A 24,174-nucleotide genomic window follows, 5' to 3' on the forward strand; every position below is an offset into this window, starting at 1 on the left:
ATCCGAAGATTGATGTATAAAATCTGGCATCGCACAAACAAGGCATCCAAAATGTACATAATGAGGAATTGGATTAAACAGCAAGGCCTTACAAAGTAAGCATGTGTTCTAATTTTCAAAGGCCATGAATAAAGTAGACATGCGCAAAAATTTATATCGTAAATCTACCTACATTTTTCTCCTAAATGCACAGTTTCCCGATGTATAACTTTGCACTGAAACTCGTCGGTCTCACCTTATCCTAACTGTTCTTTATGCTCTCAGTAAATGTAACAGGCCTTCATGCTTTGACTAAATGTAGTGTTGCGACAAATACATGCTTGTGGTCAGCTAACTCAGCCCCACGATTTCTGCATATAAAAAAAAATGTGGCATCGCACAAACAAGGCAACCAAAATGTACATAATGGCGAATTTGAATAAACAGAGGTCCTTACAATGTAAGCATTTGTTTGAATTTGAAAAGTTCATGAATAAAGGAGACATGCGACAACATTCATATCGTAAATGTACCTATTGGCGATGTACCAAAAAGTACTCAAACGCATTAGACAAAAACATGGTGAAATTGGACAAACGTATAGGCAACACAATTTAATTCTAAAGTCATTCATATTATTACTGCTTTGTTTGCGTGTGTAAAACTGCAAATTGTGGTCGTAATACCGCTGCTCAAAAGGACAAATTACTTTCACAGACAGGCAAGTAACTTACAGTTTATGTCGAAAGGCTTTGTTTGCGCGTATAAAAACTGAAAAATGTGCTCGTAATACCGCTGCTCAAAAGAACAGATTACTTTCACAGAAAGGCCTGAACTTACATGCGCAAACATTTTCATCCTAAATGCACAGTTTGCCCATGTATAACTTTGCACTGAAAGTCGTCGTGTCTCACCTTACTCTAACTGTTCTTTATGCTCTCAGTAAATGTAACGGGCCTTCATGCTCTGACTAAATCTAGTGTTGCGACAAACACATGCTTGTGCTCATCTAACTCTCATCCCTACGATTTGAGCATATTAAATAAAAAAGGAAACAAATTACTTTCACAGAAAGGGCTAAACTTACATGCGCAAACATTTTCCTCCTTTATGCAGTTTACCGATGTATAACTTTGCACTGAAAGTCGTCGTGTCTCACCTTATCCTAACTGTTCTTTATGCTCTCAGTAAATGTAACGGGCCTTCATGCAATGACTAAATCTAGTGTTGCGACAAACACATGCTTGTGCTCATCTAACTCTCAGCCCTACGATTTGAGCATATGAAATAAAATCTGGCATCGCACAAACAAGGCATCCAAAATGTACATAATGACGAATTGCATTAAACAGCAAGGCCTTACAAAGTAAGCATGTGTTCGAATTTTCAAAGGCCATGAATAAAGTAGACATGCGCAAACATTTATATCGTAAATCTACCTACATTTTTCTCCTAAATGCACAGTTTGCCGATGTATAACTTTGCACTGAAACTTGTCGGTCTCACCTTATCCTAACTGTTCTTTATGCTCTCAGTATAAAATCTGGGACAAATGACTTTCACAGAAATGGCGAAACTTACATGCGCAAACATTTTCCTCTTAAATGCTGAGTTTGCCGATGTATAACTTTGCACTGAAAGTCGTCGTGTCTCACCTTATCCTAACTGTTCTTTATGCTCTCAGTAAATGTAACGGGCCTTCATGCAATGACTAAATCTAGTGTTGCGACAAACACATGCTTGTGCTCAGCTAACTTTCAGCCCTACGATTTGAGCATATTAACTAAAAAAGGGGACAAATTACTTTCACAGAAAGGGCTAAACTTACATGCGCAAACATTTCCCTCATAAATGCAGTTTGCCGATGTATAACTTTGCACTGAAAGTCGTCGTGTCTCACCTTATCCTAACTGTTCTTTATGCTCTCAGTAAATGTAACGGCCCTTCATGCTCTGACTAAATCGAGTGTTGCGCCAAACACATGCTTGTGCTCAGTTAACTCTCAGCCCTACGATTTGAGCATATGAACTAAAATCTGGCATCGCACAAACAAGGCATCCAAAATGTACATAATGAGGAATTGGATTAAACAGCAAGGCCTTACAAAGTAAGCATGTGTTCTAATTTTCAAAGGCCATGAATAAAGTAGACATGCGCAAAAATTTATATCGTAAATCTACCTACATTTTTCTCCTAAATGCACAGTTTCCCGATGTATAACTTTGCACTGAAACTCGTCGGTCTCACCTTATCCTAACTGTTCTTTATGCTCTCAGTAAATGTAACAGGCCTTCATGCTTTGACTAAATGTAGTGTTGCGACAAATACATGCTTGTGGTCAGCTAACTCAGCCCCACGATTTCTGCATATAAAAAAAAATGTGGCATCGCACAAACAAGGCATCCAAAATGTACATAATGGCGAATTTGAATAAACAGAGGTCCTTACAATGTAAGCATTTGTTTGAATTTGAAAAGTTCATGAATAAAGGAGACATGCGACAACATTCATATCGTAAATGTACCTATTGGCGATGTACCAAAAAGTACTCAAACGCATTAAACAAAAACATGGTGAAATTGGACAAACGTATAGGCAACACAATTTAATTCTAAAGTCATTCATATTATTACTGCTTTGTTTGCGTGTGTAAAACTGCAAATTGTGGTCGTAATACCGCTGCTCAAAAGGACAAATTACTTTCACAGACAGGCAAGTAACTTACAGTTTATGTCGAAAGGCTCCAGTCCGCTGTCTCGAAGTATACCTCCTGAGATCGGTCGAGAAATCGAGAGGCTCCAGTCCACTGTCTCGAAGTATACCTTCTGAGCTCGCTCGAAGAAATGTTTCTTTCCGTGGCTGTAGTCCTTTACATACTGTGGAAGACAAAAAACGCAGTTAGTTCATTAAATAACAAAAGACTTGCAAAGTTTGTTGTTAAGAACATGTAGGTGAGATGTTGTTTAGGATGTTGCTGTCTCGACATATGTAAATTGCTGATAGGAGGCTGTCTGGCCGAATGAAAAGGTCGTGGATGCTGTGACTCGTTAGAGTACTTAGTGGCTATGTGCGACTTTAGCCGATCTTGAATATCAAAGCTTAGTGGTAGACGAGTTGGCGCCACGCTGCCTGCAAATACAAAAAGAAGTGCTGGTGAATATCATTTTGTTAAAGTAGAAAAACACGATAGCTCTTTGCAATAATTCCCTACACAGAAAGCACACGATATAAAATAAATATTAAAGTAAGCATAATAGAATTACGAGTGCCACCCATCCGTCTAATACCTGCAAGGAAAAGAAAATAGATGTATTTAAAAATATAGAGCATTCAAAGAAACAAAACAGTTTTATTTTACAAAAGACAAAATCTATTCAATCTCTTACATGAAAAGCCTTGCACCATGAAGACAGCGAGCCAAAGATCACAAAAGACACCAGCAAAGGCACCAAGTAGTTGAGGCGATACGAAAGTACGTACCTAAAAAAGAAGCCGAAAAGAGAGATTAATATCGAACATGTTAAATAGCTTACTTGCACCACGAACAAAGCGCACGTAGGCAACGTCCGAACATATAAAGGAAACACGAGAGAGCTGCAAAACAAAAATATATTCCAAGATTAGAAGCAAAGGAGCATTAAGTTACCTGTAACAAAACAGTAATTACATAACAAAGTATGTACTACGAGTCGCACTTACCTGAATAGTCAGGGCAAGATCACCATACAAAATGGCGAACAAATACACATGAGCTCCACTTATTACTTTGGAAAAAAAACAAAATCACCTACCTGAAAGTCCTTGCACCACGAAAACAGCGAGTCAAAGATGACAAAACAAAATGGCTAACGGAAATAGTTACCCCCACCACGCCGCCGACAGATTCCTGCAAATAAAGGAAAAGAAATGAAGTCAGAAATTACTTTTGAAACGTAAAAAACACTCCGGGTATTCGAAAGTGACAGTAATTGTTTAGTTACAAAACACATCGCTTACCTGCAAGTCGTCACGCCACGGATGAGACCAGACAGGGAAACACTAGAGAGAACAGGCCAAAAAAGAAACATCAGAAGAACATAAACCAAATAGCCCGAACACCTGTTACGTTAAATCTACAACACCTGTAAGAAAATACAAATTACATTCGAATCTATCTACACCGAGTCGCAGTAATACATGACCACAGCGCTTACCTTAAAGTCGTTCGTCCACGGGGAAGGAAACCCGACACGTCACGGCAGGCTACACGGAAACACTAGAGAGAACAGCCCAAAAAAGAAACATTAAAAGAATATCAACCAAAAAGGCTGAACACCTGTAAAAGAAATACTAATTACATTACAATTTAAATCGCGTACCTGAAATCCCTTGGACCAAGGAGACGGAGACAGACAGCCAAAGATCCCATGACAAAATGGCGACCGGAAATCGTTCCCACGCCGCCGCCGTTCAATTCCTGCAAAGAAAGGAAGATACATAAACTCAAAAATACCTTTTCCAAGTTAAAAAACTCCCGGGCATTGAAAAGGGACAGTCATTTGTTACAAAACACAACATGGCTTACCTGCAAGTCGTCACGCCACGAATGAGACCCTACACAAAAACACAAAAGAGACAATCCCAAAAAAGAAATACATTACAATATAAACAAAACAGGCTGAACACATAAAAGAAATTACAATGACATACAAATGCCAATCGCATACCTGAAATTCATCGTACCACGGAGACAGACACCGAGCGAAGCAAGAATCCAAAGACAAAATGGCGACCGGAAACCGTGACCACGCCGCGACGCCGAAAAATACCTGCAAAGAAAGTTAGAAAAATTAATTCTAAAAAACGCTTTTCAAAGTTACAAAAACTCAGAGTCATTAAAAAGAGACAGTCATTTATTAATTACAAAACACACCATCGCTTACCTGTAAGTCGTCACGCCACGAAGGAGACCCGACACGGAAACATTAGAGAGAACAGGCCCAAAAAATAACTACATTACAATATAAACACAAGAGACTGAACACATATAAAAAATTACAATGACATAAAAATGTAAATTAAAAAACACACCATCGCTTACCTGCAAGTCGTCACGCCACGAAGGAGACCCGACACAAAAACACTAGAGAGAACAGGCCCCAAAAATAAATACATAACAATATAAACAAAATAGACTGAATACATATAAAATAAATTACAATGACATAAAAATGTAAATCGCATACCTGAAATCCATCGTACCACGAAGCCAGACACCGAGCGCAAAATGGCGACCGGAAACCGTGACCACGCCCAGATACCGGGACCACGCAGCGACGCCGAAAAAAACCTGCAAAAGAAGTGAGATAAATAAATTCTAAAAAAAGCTTTACAAAGTTACAAAAACTCAGTCATTAAAAAGAGACAGTCATTTATTAATTACAACACACACCATCGCTTACCTGCAAGTCGTCACGCCACGAAGGCGACCCGACACGGAAACATTAAAGAGAACAGGCCCAAAAAATAAATACATTACAATAAAAACAGAATAGGCTGAACACATAAAAGAAATTACAGCGACATAAAAATGTAAATTAAAAAACACACCATCGCTTACCTGCAAGTCGTCACGCCACGGAGGAGACCCGACACGGAAACATTAGAGAGAACAAGCGCAAAATATATAAAACAAATAGGCTAAAGACTGTAGAACACATAAAACAAATTACAATTACATACAAATTTAAATCGCGTACCTGAAATCCATCGTACCACGAAGCCAGACACCGAGCGCAAAATGGCGACCGGAAACCGTGACCACGCCCAAAACCGTGACCACGCCGCGACGCCGAAAAATACCTGCAACGAAATTGAGAAATTAATTTCTAAAACACTTTGCAAAGTTATAAAAAGTAGAACACATAAAACAAATTACAATTACATACAAATTTAAATCGCGTACCTGAAATCCATCGTACCACGAAGACAGACACCGAGCGCAAAATGGCGACCGGAAAGCGTGACCACGCCCAAAACCGGGACCACGCAGCGACGCCGAAAAAAACCTGCAAAAGTGAGATAAATTAATTCTAAAAAAAGCTTTACAAAGTTACAAAAACTCACAGTCATTAAAAAGAGACAGTCATTTATTAATTACAACACACACCATCGCTTACCTGCAAGTCGTCACGCCACGAAGGCGACCCGACACGGAAACATTAGAGAGAACAGGCCCAAAAAATAAATACATTACAATAAAAACAGAATAGGCTGAACACATAAAAGAAATTACAGCGACATAAAAATGTAAATTAAAAAACACACCATCGCTTACCTGCAAGTCGTCACGGAAACATTAGAGAGAACAGGCGCAAAATATATAAAACAAATAAGACAGTCATTTATATTACAAAAGACCCCTTCGCTTACCTGCAAGAAATCCCTTGGAGCACGGAGACGGAGACAGACAGCGAGCCAAGGATCCCGACCGGAAATTGTTCCCCCCACCGGGCCGTCCCAAATACCTGCATAAAAGACCAACAAAAAATACGTGATTAAACATTTCGGATGGGGCATTGAAAAAAGACAGTCATTTATATTACAAAAGCCCCCATCGCTTACCTGCAAGAAATCCCTTGGAGCACGGAGACGGAGACAGACAGCGAGCCAAGGATCCCGACCGGAAATTGTTCCCCCCACCGGGCCGTCCCAAATACCTGCAGAAAAGAACAACAAAAAATACGTGATTAAACATTTCGGCTGGGGCATTCAAAAAAGACAGTCATTTAGATTACAAAAGCCCCCATCGCTTACCTGCAAGAAATCCCTTGGAGCACGGAGACGGAGACAGACAGCGAGCCAAGGATCCCGACCGGAAATTGTTCCCCCCACCGGGCCGTCCCAAATACCTGCAGAAAAGAACAACAAAAAATACGTGATTAAACATTTCGGCTGGGGCATTCAAAAAAGACAGTCATTTAGATTACAAAAGCACCCATCGCTTACCTGCAAGAAATCCCTTGGAGCACGGAGACGGAGACAGACAGCGAGCCAAGGATCCCGACCGGAAATTGTTCCCCCCACCGGGCCGTCGCAAAATACCTGCAGAGAACAACAACAAAAAAAAGTGATTAAACATTTCGGATGGGGCATTCAAAAGAGACAGTCATTTATTTTACAAAAGACACCATCGCTTACCTGCAATTTGTTCCGACACAGACAAACAAACCCGACACGTCAGCAAAACAGGTCCCGGCAACCTGCAGAGAACAACAAAAAAAAAAAACGTGATTAAACATTTCGGCTGGGGCATTCAAAACAGACAGTCATTTATTTTACAAAAGACACCATCGCTTACCTGCAATTTGTTCCGCCACACACAAAGAAACCCGACACGTCAGCAAAGGCAGGTCCCGGCAATGCCGGACCAGACTCGGGGGCGTTCCCGGCGTCGCGTGACGTCGGCAAAAGCCAAAGAATGTCGGGAACGCCCCGTGTCTGGTCCGGCATTGACGGACAGGCCCCTCCTCCAATGGCAAGGCTCCATTTACGGAGCCAGCCAATCAATGACGAGGGCCGACCCAAAGCCACACTACAGTTCTCATCAGGTTTTCGCCTGCGCGAAAAAGCTGCGCAGAGCGCAGCTTTCGCCAGGCAAAACCTAAAAAGGAGCTGGGATTTTGGTATAGGAGCATCCTAGACGCTGAGGATGCACAGCTTCCCCCCTCTTATCTTGTATGGAATTCAACCATTTTGGAAGATTTATCTGTTAGCCTATATGCTCTATCTCTTCAAACTTTATATAAGTTTGTTAGACCAGCTTCTCTTAAAAAGAATCACTTTTATGTTCTTAATTGGATGTTCTATACGCCCAAAAAAATTGCAAAATTTGTTTCCTGTCCTCCTTATAAGTGTCCTAGATGCAACTTGGTTGAGGCTGATGATATTCATATCTTTTTTTATTGTGTTTCTTTGAGAGATTTTTGGTTTAACGTGGAGAGTGCCCCGGAAGGTATTTTTAAAATTAAGTTGTATCTTAACCCAGCCCGAGTCTTGTTTGGCCTGGATAAGTATCTCATAAGCCTGCTATCTGCGGCACAAGTGGGTCTATTTTTCTGTTTGGTCTTGATCGCCCGCAGAGAGATTTGTAAACTATGGAAAGAACCTAGACCCCCGCTCTACGAGAATTGGTTGCGTGCTGCATTGGGTATGGCGCGTTTGGACCTGGGCTTGGCAGACAATGGCGAGAATAATATCTGGTCACCATTGGTCTCGTGGGGCAAGGAAATGAGGCTGGTCTAAGGCCTCAAAGGTCCTATGATTACACCAAGCCTCGTACAAAGACTCTTGCCTGGTTGGCCCAAGGCAAACGCAAAAACATTGGCCCTGGGTGCCCAGGCTGGAATGGGTCTTTATTGTTAACATTGCAGATGCCTATGGTGAAATGAGGACTTTATAAAACAAAACCCCCCCAAAAAACAAAAAAAACATTGCAACGCATAAAACTTTTAGGGCAAACAGTTGGGTAAGTGTTGGATAGTGTAGGGGTAAAATTACTATTCCTACTCCAGTGAGTGCAACAGTAGGGAAAGTGTTGGGTACTGTAGGGGTACAAATTACTATTCCCGTGTACCCCAAAACCCATATCCACCCTAATACTAAAAAAATCTCCATTACTTACCTTATAATGCGTCGTAATGGTATGCGTTGTAATGGCATGCATTGTAATCGCATGCGATGTAAAGGCAGTTGCGTTGTAAAAGTAGGCCGCTGTAATGGATGTTTACCGAATAGTGAAGGAGCGTGGCCTCATCTGCCTCACTTATGGCCTAGAACTACATTTTGGGCCTCCCCCGCTACTATTTGGTTTATTATGAGCTCAACAGGAACACCCAGAGCGTATTGAGGCATACAGACTGGCAGCTCTGGACACAACAGTACCAGCCTCTGCCGTTGACATGATGAGGCATAGGGGTCCACAATTCAGTACTAGTTGTTGGAGCCTCGCTGTGGATAACGTGAAGATGCTCTAGCAAGGTCTACTAGTCCACGGTCATGGGATACACCACGAAGGCCACATAGACCCTCCCTATTCCTGCAGCATCAAACTTGGTTTTGCATGTATGTGACATATATCGCAATGGATAATTGAGAGCCTGGACCTTGGCGGACAAAATACGACTGCCCTCCAGATGCATCATTTTGTTCCTGGCAGATGTATTCTAGGGGTCCAGGAGTAGCAGCACTAGAAGGACTTCATTTCCAATACCAAATGTAGCTCAAAGCCGAGCCTGGGTACAGCCTGCAGCTGTGCCTGCAGTTTGGCCTGTGCAGAGATTCAAATAAATCTGCTTGCAACGATAGTGGTACAAAAGCGGGAGCCCACCTTTGTGGTCATCCACATGGAAAGGTGAGCTTAAAAGTCTACTAACAGCATGATTCCCCCTGAGTACCGTAAACACTTGGGGGACGGGGGGGGGGTGGGGGGGTCATGGAAGACATGCTAGTCAGAAAATAATGGTTGCTCTGCAGAATTAGTTTTTGTGGTCGAACACCATCACAAATAGCAAGCAATGCAAACACCAATCTGGATTTTGTTGCCAAACTACATTACACTCACTGTGTTCCGCTAAGTTGGCAGCAACATCATGACACTTTTCTGCTGCGTTCGCCATTTTTCAAGGGGCATTTGCCTGAAGGAAAAGAGCATGAAAAGCAAAGATTGTGAAAGAAGGCAGGTGAGGGGGAAATGAACCAAAGGTGCAACTATAGTGAAATTTCAGGGGGGGGGGGGCTAATAAAAATTTCAGGGGCTAATTCTTCCAACAGTCATTTAAAAACCTGTGAAGTACTGGGGTGCAGCTGTGTGTGTGCCCGGGAAGCTGTCTCAAGGGGCTGACACACGGGGAAGGGGGGGGGGCGGGGGCTGAAGCCCTTTGAGCCCAATGGGCGTTGGGCGCCTGAAATGAACACAGAGAGCATGACATACGAGCGAATAAACCATTGGAAAGGAGTAAGAAAGAATAAGAGCGAGGAGAAGAGACTGACGTGAAAATATGGAATGGATGTCCGGAGAGGGTAAAGCAGGCAAAGAAATCTGATTGGGAAAATTGGAGACAGAGGGGAGAATGAGGTGGGGGGGATAATAAAAAAGTAAGACAAAGGGATAGTTAAGGGGAAAATTAAGGAGATGGAAAATAGTGACAAAGGGAGGATGAACGAGGAGCATAGAGTTAGTGGGCAAATGGAGTGTGAAAATATAAAATAGATAAGAATGGGATACAATTGAAAAGTGACTGGGGTGAGACAAATACAGAAAGTACGGTATTTAACAAGATAGTGAATGAAAAGGCGATTGTAAAGGAAAAGAGTAAACATACGACAGAAAGAGAGAGAAAGGTGAATAGATGAGCGGCTGGCTGTAGAAAAAGAAATGTGGAAAGGGTGGTAAATAGCAAGGGAGGAGAAGGGAAATAAGATCCCAGACTAAACAACCCTCTGCCTCAGTGAGCATAAGAAATGAGAGCAAGAAAAGAAAAGATAAACTACCAAAACAATACATGGACCAGTAGAGCTAATCGGAGCTACCAGCATAGCATGTTTAAAAAATATGGAGGATATTTACAATAAAATGTCGGAGCGTGCTGTTACTTCAAAATTGGTAACATGCAAAGTACCCTTGCCAAATCTAAGTTATGCCAATCTCTCTTGATTCTACTTTTATGCATGGATAGGTTTCCAAATAGTCATTACCTTGAAAGTTCCCACTACCAAGAAAAGTGTTTGCAAAATAAAATAAAAAACTGTGCCTACTGCAAGCTGACCAACTGGCTCATCATCATGACGATCACCTTCACCTATTCCTATTTTTGCTGCAACACACACTTAGGATGCTAAGATTCTATTTTCATGATATAAAGGCAAAGATAGACCTGCTGTGTTGTATTGCTCGAACAAGATGGCTCTCGTTGCAAAGAGGGCAGTTGACTGCAAAGTGAGTGATAAATACAAATTCGATCCCATTTTACAACGTTTATCAGTAATTGAGAGCGATCCTAATAAGCTGTCCTCAATGCAAGGTGACTCTCGCATTGCCCATCTGTTCTACTGCCCAAAAGGCATGGCAGAATTGGAGGTATTTATAAAATTGTTTCTGGGCATTTCATATTCGGGATGCAGTTCCTGAAAGGACATTAAGATCCGACCATGAAGAACATCACCTACCTCAGCTGAGGCAGAAGACGATTGTGCCAAAGGGCGTTTTTTTCGTCAGCCCATGTGATGCAGTGACCATCTCCAGATCATGAATACTGTGGCCGTCACCGGCACCTTCAAAGTCGAGTGTGCATATAGGATCGTGTGCAGTGACATATTGCCCATCAGCAGCGTTCAACTGCATAAGCGGGGCCGAATCTGTCTCCTTACCACCAGTCATTGAGGATAAGAAGGTGCAAGGCCGCATAGTATGCCTGGACGTCTGGTGTTGCTATACCTCCTCAGTACACCGACTAGAAGCATATTTTTAATGCCTACCAGGCTGAGCTGCCACCCCAGAGGAAGTGTCTAAGGGTTGCATTTAGTTGTTTGAACCAGATAGGTGATATTTGGTACGGGTGATTATGCAGTTGGTATAGTGGGCAGGCAGACCATCTTGAAGATGGAGAATCTGCCAAAACAGAGAGAGCAGTAAATGTGACCAAGAGCAGGTCTGCGCCTTAATTTGCACCCATAACGGGGCCAGATTCCTTTCCCAGGACACCGACTGAGAGGACAACAAATGTACCTCAAGATATTTAAACCCGTCCCAAACCACTGTCAACTCGCATGTCCACTTACCCATGTGACAACTGGCCACAAGGGCCACAGATATGATTTCTGGGCATTCATATATAATCCTGACGTCTCACCAAAGATCTGCATTATCCTAAGCTGTCTTGGCCCCGACCCGTTTGGTCGCTTGGGGAAAACCAGAACATCATCCGCATACAGAGCTTTGCGTTTGCAGACTTCTCTTGACCACTCGAAGCCCAAAACTTCTACATCTATGCGCACCCAGTGAGTGGCTCCATAGCCAAAGCGAAGAGATGGGGAGAGAGGGGACATCTCTGACAAGTACACAGCCCAATGGGGAAGGCCTGAGATGTGGAGACGGCAATATGTACTGATACGGTGATATCAGTATATAGAAGCTGAATGTATTTAAGGAGGCAGGGGGGGGGAAGTTTAATCGACTCAAGAGTGCAAAAAGGTAGGTCCAGCTAAGAGAGTCAAACGCACTATCAATGTCGGCCAATAGGAGCGCAGCCGGCTCCGCAAGGCGGTCCACCATCGCAATAGCATTGTGCGCACGGTAGATATTATGTCTTGTGGCACGGCCTGGGATTAAGCCTGCTTGATCAGGATGTATCAGATCTGTAATGTCTGGGGCAATGCGAGTGGCTATGACTTTAGCAAGAAGCTTGGCTTCCACATTAAGTAGAGATATTGGGCGATATGAAGCGTGATGCTCGGGGGTCTGCCCGGCTTCAAAAACACTACTATTTCGGCATGACGCCTTGGAAGGTGCTACTTGTCTAGAGCGGCATTGACTGCCGCTAGATATGGGATCGTCAATAGGGATTGGTATTTCTTGTGAAATTCGCACAGGAAGCCATTTGGGCCTGGTGCTTTACCAGGGCGCATCTCGGAGAGTGCCCCCTGGAGTTCCTCGACCGTAATTGGGGCATCCAACTCCCCTTTGACTGAGTCAGCTAGGGCTGTGGAGGCATATCATCTAGGAATTTATAAACAAGATGGGAGGGAATGGTCTCTCTGGGGGCATATAAATCCTCATAACCGGCAAAGCTTGCTGCAATTTGTAGTGGGTCAGTGAGTATCTCCCCATAGGACCACTAACTGTTGGAAGGGTTAGGGGGCAGAGCGCCCGTTGGCAGAGGCGGTGTAGCAGTGCACTGGACTTGTCTCCCAACTGGTATATTCTGCTACGGGAAGCCAGCCAGGTTGTTCTTGCCTCGTTCATCAATTCACTGGCAAATACCTGCTGCATATGGAGCAATCGTCTACGAGCATCTCTACCCTTTTCCCCCCTGCCCCTGAACTCCAGGTCTATAAGCTGGGCTTCCATCTGCTTCAATTTCTCACAGCACTGTTTGTGGTGCGCCGTACATTATGCAATATCCACCTCCCGAAGTTTTGGTTTCATGGCCTCCCACAGGGTCTCAAGTGACTCTACTGTTCCGGTGCTACGGGAGAAATGCTCTGTGAGTGCAGTGAGTATGTGCGTTCTGTAGTGTTCATCTGGTAAATGCCATGAAGACAATCGCCATCGGAAAGAGGGTGCGGGGGGGGGGGTTTAGAGCCTAGTCGTAAATCCAGCTGCATAGGGGAGTGGTTAGAGAGCCCCTGGGTAGGATCTCTGCCGCCTTGGGTCTATGTATGTGCGCTTCAGACATAAAGACATAGTCCATACGAGAGAAAGATCTGTGCGTGCTAGAGAAGTATGTGTAACCTCGGTCAGTTGGGTGCCGCTTCCACCATTTATCAATCCAGTCCATTCCCTGCACCAGGAACTGTAACTTCGACTCACACGGTTCTGCTGAGTTCCCTACACTGCGCCATCTATCTGCTTGGGGGAAAATAATATCATTCCAGTCGCCCCCAACTATTGTCAGGCCCGAGGGAATTTCTACCCAAGCGTCAACAGGCTCTCTGTTAGGTTCCATGTTAACAGTGGTGGTGAATATACTCTGCCCAGCGCAAGCAGTTTGCTGTATAGAGTGCCAGTGACAATGATGTATCTGCCCTGGGGATCAGACTATATTTTATGGTGTAGGAAAGGGACTCTACGGTGTATCGGTAGGAAGGGGACACTACGGTGTATCATAACGGCTATGCCCTGTGAGCCTCTAGTGAATTCGGAGTGGAAGGCCTGAACATACCCAAATCGCGCCATTACTACCTAATAAGTGTATCTCTTGCAGAAGCAAGACATCAGCCTCATAACGCTCAGCCTGGCGCAATACTGCCCCCTCTTAACCTTATCTAGCACACCCAAGATGTTCCAGATGATGATGCGGAGCTATCTATCGTATAGCTTGCCCATATCTAGTGATGTTGTTGGCAGTGATGTAGGTGGATGGATGATAGTGCATGGATGGCATACTGAGGTGAGACATTGAATAGAAATTGCGGAGAAATGACACTAAAAACAGAAACTTTCCCAAAAGCCAGCCCCCCCTCCCTCCACCCTAATACCTCATGAACATTGAAGCATCTGTTGCGGCGTGATGGGCGTCCCAACACCAACAGGGGTCGGGAACTACCTTCCGCCAATGGATCCCAATAGAATCCCCCTTGTACATACAAGTGCCTGCAGTGTCAAGGGGAAAGCGGCAATATGAGTAGCCCATGATGTAGATGCATTATGGACAATATGTAGGAAGACAGCAGGAATTAGTATACTGTCTTTCATATTGTGTCCTCTGGTGCTTGGATGCAGGACTTGCTGCAGGTCTCCGAGTGTCTCTTGGATCGTGATCTGTGGCGCTGTTTGTCATTAACCTGGGAGACCTTGTGGCCTGGACCCCCGGACGACAAATCTGAGCTTGTTATAGAAGGGGTATGCAGCCTGAGAGTGACAGCTTCGTCTATCCAAGTAATCACCTCTTCAGTCGAGTCAAATAAGTGTGTCTGGAATTTATAGGTCGCCCACAGTCTGGCGGGGAACATCAGAGAGTACTGGATTTTTACACTCTGCAGTCGGGCTTTGGCCTGAGTAAAGGATTGTCGGCGCTGCTTGACTAGCCTCGTATGATCCAGAAATTTAATCATAGGATATGTAGTGTAGTTAACAGTCTCCTTGAGCCTGGCTAGCTGCAGGATAACATCCCTTTCCTTATAATTAAAAAACCCGGCAATGATGGGTCAAGATCGGGCACCGGGTGGTGGTTTCTGCAGAAGGGCCTGATGTGCACGTTCAACTTCAAAGCATAGGGACAGAATACCAGTGGGGAGCCAGTCAGTCAGCCATTTAACAAGGAAGCCCTCCATACCATTGCTTTTGCAGCCTTCGGGAAATCCCACAAAACAGAGGTTATTTCTGCATGCGCGTCCCTCGGCGTCTTCTACACGTGTTATCAGACCCTTTGTGATAGTCTCCAGTGTGTATACCTTCTAGGAAAGGGTAGTCACTGCTCTTCAACTGTAGATACCCTGGTTTCAGCATTGCAGAGTTCCTGTCTGAGCAACATGACATCTACGCCAACAGCTTCAATCTTGGCCTCAAGCATGTCTCTAGACTGTGTTATGGCTGCCAGTATAGCTGCATTGTCAGGCATGGGCAACATCGACTCACCAGGATTTGGATTTGGTGCCTGGACCGTGGCTCCAGTATACTTGTCAAGGGTGCTTTGCTTTGCCGTCGTGCTGGAGAGCTTATCTTTAGTCATCCTGATAGTATTAGTGTGGGAGCAATCCCTGTGGGTACGCTGAATTGGAAATGATGTGATCAGGCCAGGATGGTGGTTCGACCATGTAGAATAAACAGGAATACGGCCGCCGCCTCTTCAGATTACTCGGGGGCCACCTGCATCAACGGGTGTGGGACTTCGAGACAGTATATAAGCGTGTGGGGAACAAGGACTCTCTGGTGCCAGGTACAATCATTGCCGGATGTCCATATGACGTAGCGAATAGTGTCGAGATTAAGGCCCGGCTCCCTCCACATATCCAGTTGCAAGGTTGGGGTTATTATATATCCAGAGACCAGCCCCACGAATTGCCCCCATAGCGGGTAAAAGCCTCACTATGGGGAAAGGCCGAAGGCAGAGCACCCCCACCTTTCCCACCTCCTCCAGCGCCCACAGTCCCTAATGTCAACCTCATCTCACCGGCTACACCGTGGCACTGGTCGCACAGGCAGGGGGTCCAGCACGCGCAGACACCCACACGCGGAGTTTGCAGCCAAGGTTCCAGTCAGGCCTCTTGCACCGCTGCACTACGCGCCTCGCGACCCGGTATGGCCGTCGACGAAGAGGCGAGGGGCTGTATCTCTTGTGGCACCACTTTAGCCACCTGCTGCAAGGACGTGGTGGCAGACCCAACTCAACAGTGTAGGTGTCTCCGAACACCTGCCCTCAATCAGGCTGCACTTCTCATTGCTCAGGTCTGCACAGCCGATATCTCCTTTAGCCCCCGTACCCTGATGAACAACGTGCCTCACGGCCTGACACGGCTGCCGAAGCAGAGGCAGGGGGTTGGGGGGCAGTGTCCCTTTCTGCGGCGGTCGACACTACTCTTACCACTGGATGAATCGGCGGGCTCTATTTGGTGGTGTGGGAGGCCCCAGGCACAAGCCCCAGCTCTGTCCTCTCTTTCCGTCTCGTAGGGCCGTGCACGCAAAGAGGTGGCTCCTCGCAGCCTGACGTAGCCGCCGATCCTCAAACGCCAGCCGCACATAGAGAGATTGTCATAGTTCCAGTGTTTTATCTATCTGTGGACCCCCGTCGATCTGTGTACCCCCCTACATCAGCGGGGAGCTGATATAGACAGGTTCTGTCTGTCTGTTGCTGCTCCCCTATCTGTCTGTCCTCCCCTTATACGCGTCAGCGCTTTCTGACTGCGCCTCATTGAAAACTGTGGTGAAGTCACAAATACTATTTCAAGCAAATATTTTCAATAAATTGTATTTATTTTGGTAACATGGCATATGCATGTTTGAAAGGAATTTTTTAAAATATTCTTTTTCACATATTTACATAATCTGTGTGTTTTAATTATTTAAATGTCAAAACAAGTTTTTTTGTTTTTAGTTTACAATATATATCTTTTTTTAAATATACTCTCATATATGTGTTAATAAATAGATTTATATGCCCATATGTATATATATTATATGATATAAAATGATATTAAGATACAGGTGTTCTAGCTTTTTCCAGTCCTGTGTTGGTCTGTGTACCCATTACGTCAGTGCCAAGGCACTGGTAGAAACCTTCCACTGAGGTGGCCATGTTGTTCACACCGCTCTGGGGAGGCTACCCGTAAAAAGGCACTCCCACTCCATCAACGCACCGGTCTGCTCTCCGGGTCGAGGGGAGTGCTTCCACACACTCAAAGGGGCTTGCAAGCTACTTGACTCCCTGCCTAGCCCCAGAGGCCTACAGCTACGACGGCCTACTGACAAGCAGGTGGTGAGTACAGTTATATGCATTAAGTGACAGGACAGCGCATTCTATTTGATGAAAAAAATAGAGGCATGCCATGCCCTGCCGATCCGACCACTTAGACAATGGGAACAAAGAAATGAAACCTGGCAGAAGTGATGCAGTGGTGAAAAATGCCTTGTGGCCAAAGTGTAACAGAAAGAGAGGTTTTCTATCTTTTGATCCATTTCAAAGGGGAACAAAGAAATGAAAGGGGGAAAGACAGGGTCAGAACTGTTTATAGAAGTCACAGGTTTGGTAAATGAGGAGCAAAAAGACAGGAGATGGAATAGAAGAGGGCGCGGCCCCGCGGCCAAAGTGTTTGGGGGGTGCTCGGAGCCAGGAGGGCATGGCAGACGCAGGCGGACCTGCTGAAGAGGCCGCACGATAAACCTTACACCAACATTACAGTAAAATCTCATTACAACTCCCCTTCAAACAGGAAATAAAAAGTGGTGAACTTGTTTAACAACGCTGTGAGCAATACCTGGTACCGATATTACCACTATCTGCAGGAGGTACACAGCCAGACAGGGTGCGGATAATGCGCCTGCGCACCCAACATCCATGCGATACGCATGCCAAAGCGAGGGAACCGCATGGGGGTACACAGCCAGACGGGGTGAGGATAATGCATCTGCGCACCCAACATCCACCGAAACACGCATGCGGATGGGGTTCGGATATCGATAGAACACCGGCGTCACAGCCACCGGTTGCCTCACCTCAGAGATATGTGGCGGAGCTGCCCCAGCCCCACTGCTCTCACACTCACAGTGCATTGGATCTCTGCAGCGGCCGTGCATCCCAGACACCGGCTTCACCGCCTAGTCAAGACCAGGGAACTCCAGGTCCAAGCCATGTCCCCGCTCCGGACAGCCCAATAAAACACTCCAAAATCACTTTTATGGAGCAGCAGGGTGTAAATGACAGCAGAAGTCGACATAGGTACAAACTTGAGGCTGATACAGCAGGATAATCTGCGGATTTTGAGAGGGCTACAGGAGCTACTTTATGATGCGTCCAGCATGTTGGACCGCCTGGCCATGCCCCCCTTATTTGTCATTTATGATTTATTTTTTTTTAAATCTGTTTTTATTATTCGTATTCAGAACAGTGGCAGGTAAATCAAAACATAAAATATCAGCTATGACAATCATCGTATACATTTGCTTTGAAAAATCAGCAAGAAATCGCACAGTAGCCCGGTCGGCTGCAGATAAGACTGTAGACATTGAATTTAACACCTCTCCCCCACATCAGCCCGCACGCCCTCCCCTCCGCTGACTACATCCTCCTAGGGGACCTCAACTTCCACCTGGAGAACAACAAGGACCGCAACACCGCCGCCCTGCTGGACAACCTCGCCAACCTCGGACTCAAGCAACTGGTCAACACCCCCACCCACTACGCCGGCCACACGCTTGATCCTGTCTTCTCATCCAGCAAGCACATCACCTTCAGCCACTCCACCGGACTTCACAGGACCGACCACAGCTGTGTCCACTTCAGCTGAACCACGACCCACCACCACCCGCAACAGGTTCCTCACAGGAGCTGGAGCAAGATCACCGCCGAGCAGCTCACCACCTCCCTCAGCCAAAACCCACCCACCAGCACAACGGACCCCAACGAAGCAGCCCGCAACTTCACACAGTGGCTGACCGCCTGCGCAGACGACCTCGCACCACTGAAGTACCCTCCCAGCAGACCCAGAAGCAAGAAAGCCACCTGGTTCACCGACGAACTCAAGGACTCCAAGAAGAACTGCTGCACCCTCGAGAAAGCCTGGCTCCTCGACCAGACCACAGACAACATGACCACCCTCAAACAAGCCACCCGCAAGCACCACCAGCTTATCCGCGCCACCAAGAAGAAATCACTGAAGGAAAGACTGGACAACAACGCCCACGACAGCAAGGAACTCTTCAGCTTCGTCAAGGAGTTCTCCAACCCCATCACCAGCAACAACGACATCACTCCTTCACAAGACCTCTGCAACTCTCTCGCCTCGTTCTTCCACCGCAAGATCGCTGACATCCACAACAGCTTGGGCGCACCATCCACGCACCCAACCACCGAACCAGCGCACCCAACCGCCACCCTCCGCACCTGGACCACGGTGACCACCGAAGACACAGCCCGCACAATGAACACCATCGACTCCGGATCTCCAACTGACCCCTGCCCCCACCACGTCTTCAACAAGGCCGACTCCATCATCGCACCCCAACTCCGGGACATCATCAACATCTCCTTCAACACCGCCACCTTCCCGGAGAGCTGGAAGCATGCCGAGCTCAGCGCCCTACTGAAGAAACCAACAGCGGACCCCACCAACCTCAAGAACTTCCGCCCCATCTTGCTCCTCCCTTTTCCTGCCAAAGTCATCGAGAAGACCGTCAACGACAGCTTGCCGCCTTCCTCAAGACGAACCGATCCCTCGACCCCTCGCAGTCCGGTTTCCGAGCGAACCACAGCACAGAGACCGCCCTCATCGCAGCCACCGACGACATCAGAACCCTGCTCGACAACGGGGAAACAGCGGCCCTCATCCTCCTGGACCTCTCTGCAGCGTTCGACACTGTCTGCCACCGCACCCTAGTTCAACGCCTCAGCAACACAGGTATCCAAGAGAAGGCACTGGAGTGGATCATCTAGTTCCTCGCCAGAAGAACACAGAGAGTCCGCCTCCCCCCGTTTCGATCCGAGGCCACCGAAGTCATCTGCGGAGTACAGCAAGGATCATCACTCAGCCCCACCCTCTTCAACGTCTACATGAGACCCCTTGCAGCCATCGCACGCCAACACAACCTCAACATCATCTCCTACGCCCACGACACCCAACTGATCCTCTCCCTCACCAGAGACCCCAACACCGCCAGAACTAGCCTACACGAAGGGATGAAAGACGTCGCCGAGTGGATGAAGAACAGCCGCCTGAAACTGAACTCAGACAAGACGGAAGTCCTCATCCTGGGACCATCGCCCTCCGCCTGGGACGACTCCTGGTGGCCCCCCGCCCTGGGCACCACTCCCAAGCCAACAGACCACGCACGCAACCTGGGCTTCATCCTGGACTCCTCCCTCTCGATGACCAGACAAGTCAACGCCATCTCCTCATCATGCTTCAACACCCTACGCATGCTCCGCAAGATCTTCCAATGGATCCCGACCGAAACCAGGAAGACGGTCATCCAGGCACTCGTCACAAGCCGACTGGACTACGGGAATACCCTCTACACCGGAACCACAGCCAAGCTACAGAAAAGACTCCCAACGCATCCAGAACGCCTCCGCCCGACTCATCCTGGACATCCCCCGACGCAGCCACATCTCCGGCCACCTGAGGGACCTGCACTGGCTCCCCGTCAGCAAGAGAATCACATTCAGACTCCTCACCCACGCACACAAGTCTCTCTACGACCTGGGCCCCAAGTACCTCAACGACCGCCTGACCTTCTACCGCCCACCCGCCAGCTTCGTTCTAAAAGCCCTCGCCGCCGTACCACGCATCCGAAGAGCCACCACCGGAGGAAGATCCTTCTCCTACCTGGCGGCCAAGACATGGAACTCCCTCCCCACCCACCTTCGGCTGACCCAGGACCATCTCGCCTTCAGGAGACTACTCAAGACCTGGCTGTTCGAGCAATAGTGGACCCCTTCCCCCAAGCGCCTTGAGACCCTTCCGGTTGAGTAGTGCGCTATACAAATGTTATGATTGATTGATTGATTGATTGACATTTCTCATAGATCTTCGTCAAAACTGTCTTCGTCATATTCAGGTATAGGCTCACATATGTTCCCCGGATAAGTGTTCCATGCTGCCCATATTTTGGTCCATTTTTAAGGACAGCCCCGATTAATGTGGACTGTCCTTTCGGCGATCATGGCTAAATCTGTATCTTTACACCAGGTCGTTAGTGTAGGCAAGTCCTCGGCTGTCATTTTTAATTTTTGATAAAAAGTCACTGCAGTTACTTCAACATATCTTTCATCACATGGGACCCCACCCACACAACCCGGGTCAGGTGCAGCAATTGAGGGGTCTCCCTCAGTAGTCAGAGCTTCTATAAATGCTATTGAGAGTCGCTTTTCGGCCAGCAAAATGTATTTGTCTAAAGCTCCCACTGCCTTTCAATGTATCCATCCCATGTGCCCGTTTTTTTCGTCAGCCCCCTCCATGTTGGTACCTTGCTTTTTCTTAGCCGTTCTATGCACACACAGAACAAACAAAAGACAGCTTGGGAATCAAATACACACTGTGGAGAGGGTAAGTGATAATACCAGCAGTCATTAAGAGTTCATTAATAAAATGTCAAGGCATTTGCAAACCACCCTAAGCAGCGAAACATACTACCATTGGAAATGGCAAAGTCAAGAGGGGTATCCCAGCCCAGCCTCCTCTGTGTGCAGATGGGCCTGCTCTTGACCCAGTCTTTGCTTCGATGCTACTCGCGCCAAGGGTACAAGTGGGCTTTTTAAGCCCCCAACTGGCGCTATTTTACTCCCCTCACCTCCTCACAGGCCTTCTGGGGCCTGTAGTGTCTGCTCTTTGAGACGTCTCTTTGCCAAAGTGTCCGGCGCTGCGGGGAAGAAGAGGGCTTTTCAAGCCGCCAACCAGCGCTGTGTCACTCCCCTCACCTCCATACAGCAGGGCTTCTGGGGCCTGTAGTAGCTGCCTCGTGAGGCTTCTATTTGCCGAAGTGTCTGAAGATGACCACCTGCAAAATATATTATTGCTCTATTATCTTGGAATTATATGGTGCATACTGTCATTATTTCCTTTGGCCACCCCTTTATTTCTAAAGTATGCAGAATCCCTTTCTAAGATGGTTGTCTGCTTGTGAACCAGTGTCTATGTGCAATATTGTATTGTATTGTATTGTAATTGCATTTATATAGCACTTACTACCCCTAATGAGATGTCGAAGCGCTTGTTCGGCGAGTAGCACGCTACTCCGGAACCCATAAAAGGATTAGTGGTGAATTAGTATAGTGCAAATATGAAAGTAATTTAAGTGGTGGATATGTTAGTCATTTATTTGGATTGAGAAGGATATTGGAGGGATAAAAGAGGGAAAAAGGTTTGCATTTATATAGCACTTGCTACCCTTGATGAGGTGTTGAAGCCTTTTTTGGCAAGTAGCACGCTACTTCGGAACCCAGAAAGGATCAGTGTTGAATCAGTATACTGAAAATAGGAAAGTCATTTGAGTGGTGGATATGTTAGTCAGTTATTTGGATTGAGAAGGCTAGTGGAGAGATAGAAAACGGGATGAGTTTGGATTTATATAACGCTTGCTACCCATGATTGGGGGTTGAAGTGCTTTTTTCGGCGAGTAGCACGCTATTCTGGAACCCGTACAGTATTAGGGGTAAATTAGTATATTGAAATATGAAAGTAATTTGAGTGGTGGATATGTTAGTCAGATATTTAGATTGAGAAGGATAGCGAAAGGGTAGAAGAGGCAATGACTGTAAGAAATAGAATCTTTGGCGCCTGTTTTTCTCCAGCTCGCGGCTCTGAGATCATACATTGGGGCAGTTATTTCTAGCAGGTCCTTTCAATCTCTGCTAAAAGGCAGGTAATGACTTCACACAGACGTATGGCTGCTACGCTTGCTGCTGTTATGCAGCCTGGTGACTCAGGCTGCTTTTTATAGAAACAATTTCTTCTGTTGGAGCCCGAGCTGTTACCTCCATTTGCGCAGTTCTTTCTGAAGGCAACAGTAAACACTTGCTAATTGCGAATGAAAGCATTTTATTTAGATCCATCTGCAAATCAAGCCACATTCAACTTCTGTTGACTCTAATGTTTGCAAAAAATGCCAGCCATGTTTTCAGGGCAATTTTGAACATTATGTGACCAAATCACAGAGATTTTGCAAACCATCAACCCATCTATCAAGTTTCCCAGGTCCAAGTGGGAGTAGTTGAGCCAGTCCACGTTTTTTCTTTCAATTCGGGAATTTGTAGTTCTAACTTTTAATGTTATAAAGAGGAATAAAAGTCCAAGGATACAAAGATAAAAGCTTGGAATGATAGAGCTACTCATACATGGATCTCGGAAATTTGGGAGCTCTGCCGTCTGCATTGGTCACACACTAAGAGTTGTAATTGTCAATGTCTGTACCACCATTCCATCCTGGTTTCTGTCATTAGGTGTCAGCTGGATCCCAAAATCCATACTGTTCCAAGTAGAGCACCTTACCTTTGCTACAGATCCCGCTACTATTGGAACATGGGGTCAAATTGCCCTCTGACTTTTACCAAATTCATTCTGTTATTGCTAATTGACCTATATAACTATAGGTCGGTTGCAAATCCCGGTGCCTGATTTGTCATAGTATTGCTTTGTCCGTACGTCATGCATAGTGTTGCAGTGGCAACAAAAAAATAAAGTCGGATTTACCAAGCAACACAAGACCACCTTGTGTGGCCCTGTGTTGCTTGGTAAATCTGGGGTAATGCAAGGTAGCGCACATTGCTGCCTTATGTTACTCTGCCCTGGGAAGCTTTCCATGGGTGGAGCGTGAGTGTTCCCAACCCATCAACCCATGGATTTTGGCACATTTCCAGATTAACCAAGAGTGGTAAACCTGGGAGAGTCAAAATGCTACTCCTTCGCAGGGGAGGCGCCACAAAGAGAAATATCTTTATTTCTCCTCATTGTTTCTTCTTTCTAAGTGTGTTCAGAAAGAGGAAAAAGCCTCAGAAGGTGTCCCTTTCTGCACAGAAACAATCCTGCCTGCAACACAGCTACCCTTGCACCATGATGCAATGGTGCCTGCTTTGGTGCTTGGCTCCAGATTGTGCGCCAGTGCAGGCAGAGAGCATGAATATTCCATATATTAGTAAACATGCTGCACTCCTGCTCCATTCCTTTCATGCAGCGCAGCAAGTTGTCTTGCTGTGTTGCATTGCTTGATATATTGGTAAATCTGGGCTTGATTCATAGTGGGTTGCAATTCGACCAACCTCATGAATATTAATGAGGTAGATAACTAAT

The 24,174-nt window shown here is 46.1% G+C and overlaps 1 protein-coding gene and 1 long non-coding RNA gene across 2 annotated transcripts; both read right to left on the minus strand.

Annotated features, from left to right (window-relative positions):
• Positions 1–3,673: 3,673 nt before the first annotated feature.
• Positions 3,674–6,729, minus strand: LOC144783989 (uncharacterized). Its single transcript, XM_078662704.1, has 9 exons — positions 6,583–6,729; positions 6,391–6,485; positions 5,924–6,026; positions 5,718–5,820; positions 5,205–5,308; positions 5,060–5,101; positions 4,686–4,787; positions 4,544–4,572; positions 3,674–4,435 (listed from the first exon to the last, which is right to left on the minus strand). The coding sequence occupies exons 1-9, from the start codon at positions 6,727–6,729 to the stop codon at positions 4,429–4,431; spliced, it is 732 nt and encodes a 243-aa protein (XP_078518830.1). The 3' UTR covers positions 3,674–4,428.
• A 42-nt stretch (positions 6,730–6,771) lies between these two features.
• Positions 6,772–7,228, minus strand: LOC144785141 (uncharacterized). The gene is made up of 3 exons (XR_013601777.1): positions 7,159–7,228; positions 6,967–7,062; positions 6,772–6,869 (listed from the first exon to the last, which is right to left on the minus strand). It is a non-coding gene; the product is annotated as an uncharacterized LOC144785141 (long non-coding RNA).
• Positions 7,229–24,174: the final 16,946 nt, after the last annotated feature.

Source organism: Lissotriton helveticus, chromosome 10 (genome assembly GCF_964261635.1).
Source record: "Lissotriton helveticus chromosome 10, aLisHel1.1, whole genome shotgun sequence".
NCBI classification, from domain to species: Eukaryota; Metazoa; Chordata; class Amphibia; order Caudata; family Salamandridae; genus Lissotriton; species Lissotriton helveticus.

What these genes read in the sequence shown, in the direction of transcription:
- LOC144783989 (XM_078662704.1), bottom strand. Translation starts at nt 6,729, where the DNA reads ATGCCCCAGCCGAAATGTTTAATCACGTATTTTTTGTTGTTCTTTTCT. An exon ending in CGTGGTACGATGGATTTCAG is followed by an intron (nt 5,309 to 5,717) that starts GTACGCGATTTA and finishes CTTCTTTTGCAG; the next exon opens with GTTTTTTTCGGCGTCGCTGC. An exon ending in CGTGGCGTGACGACTTGCAG is followed by an intron (nt 4,788 to 5,059) that starts GTAAGCGATGGT and finishes CTTTCTTTGCAG; the next exon opens with GTATTTTTCGGCGTCGCGGC.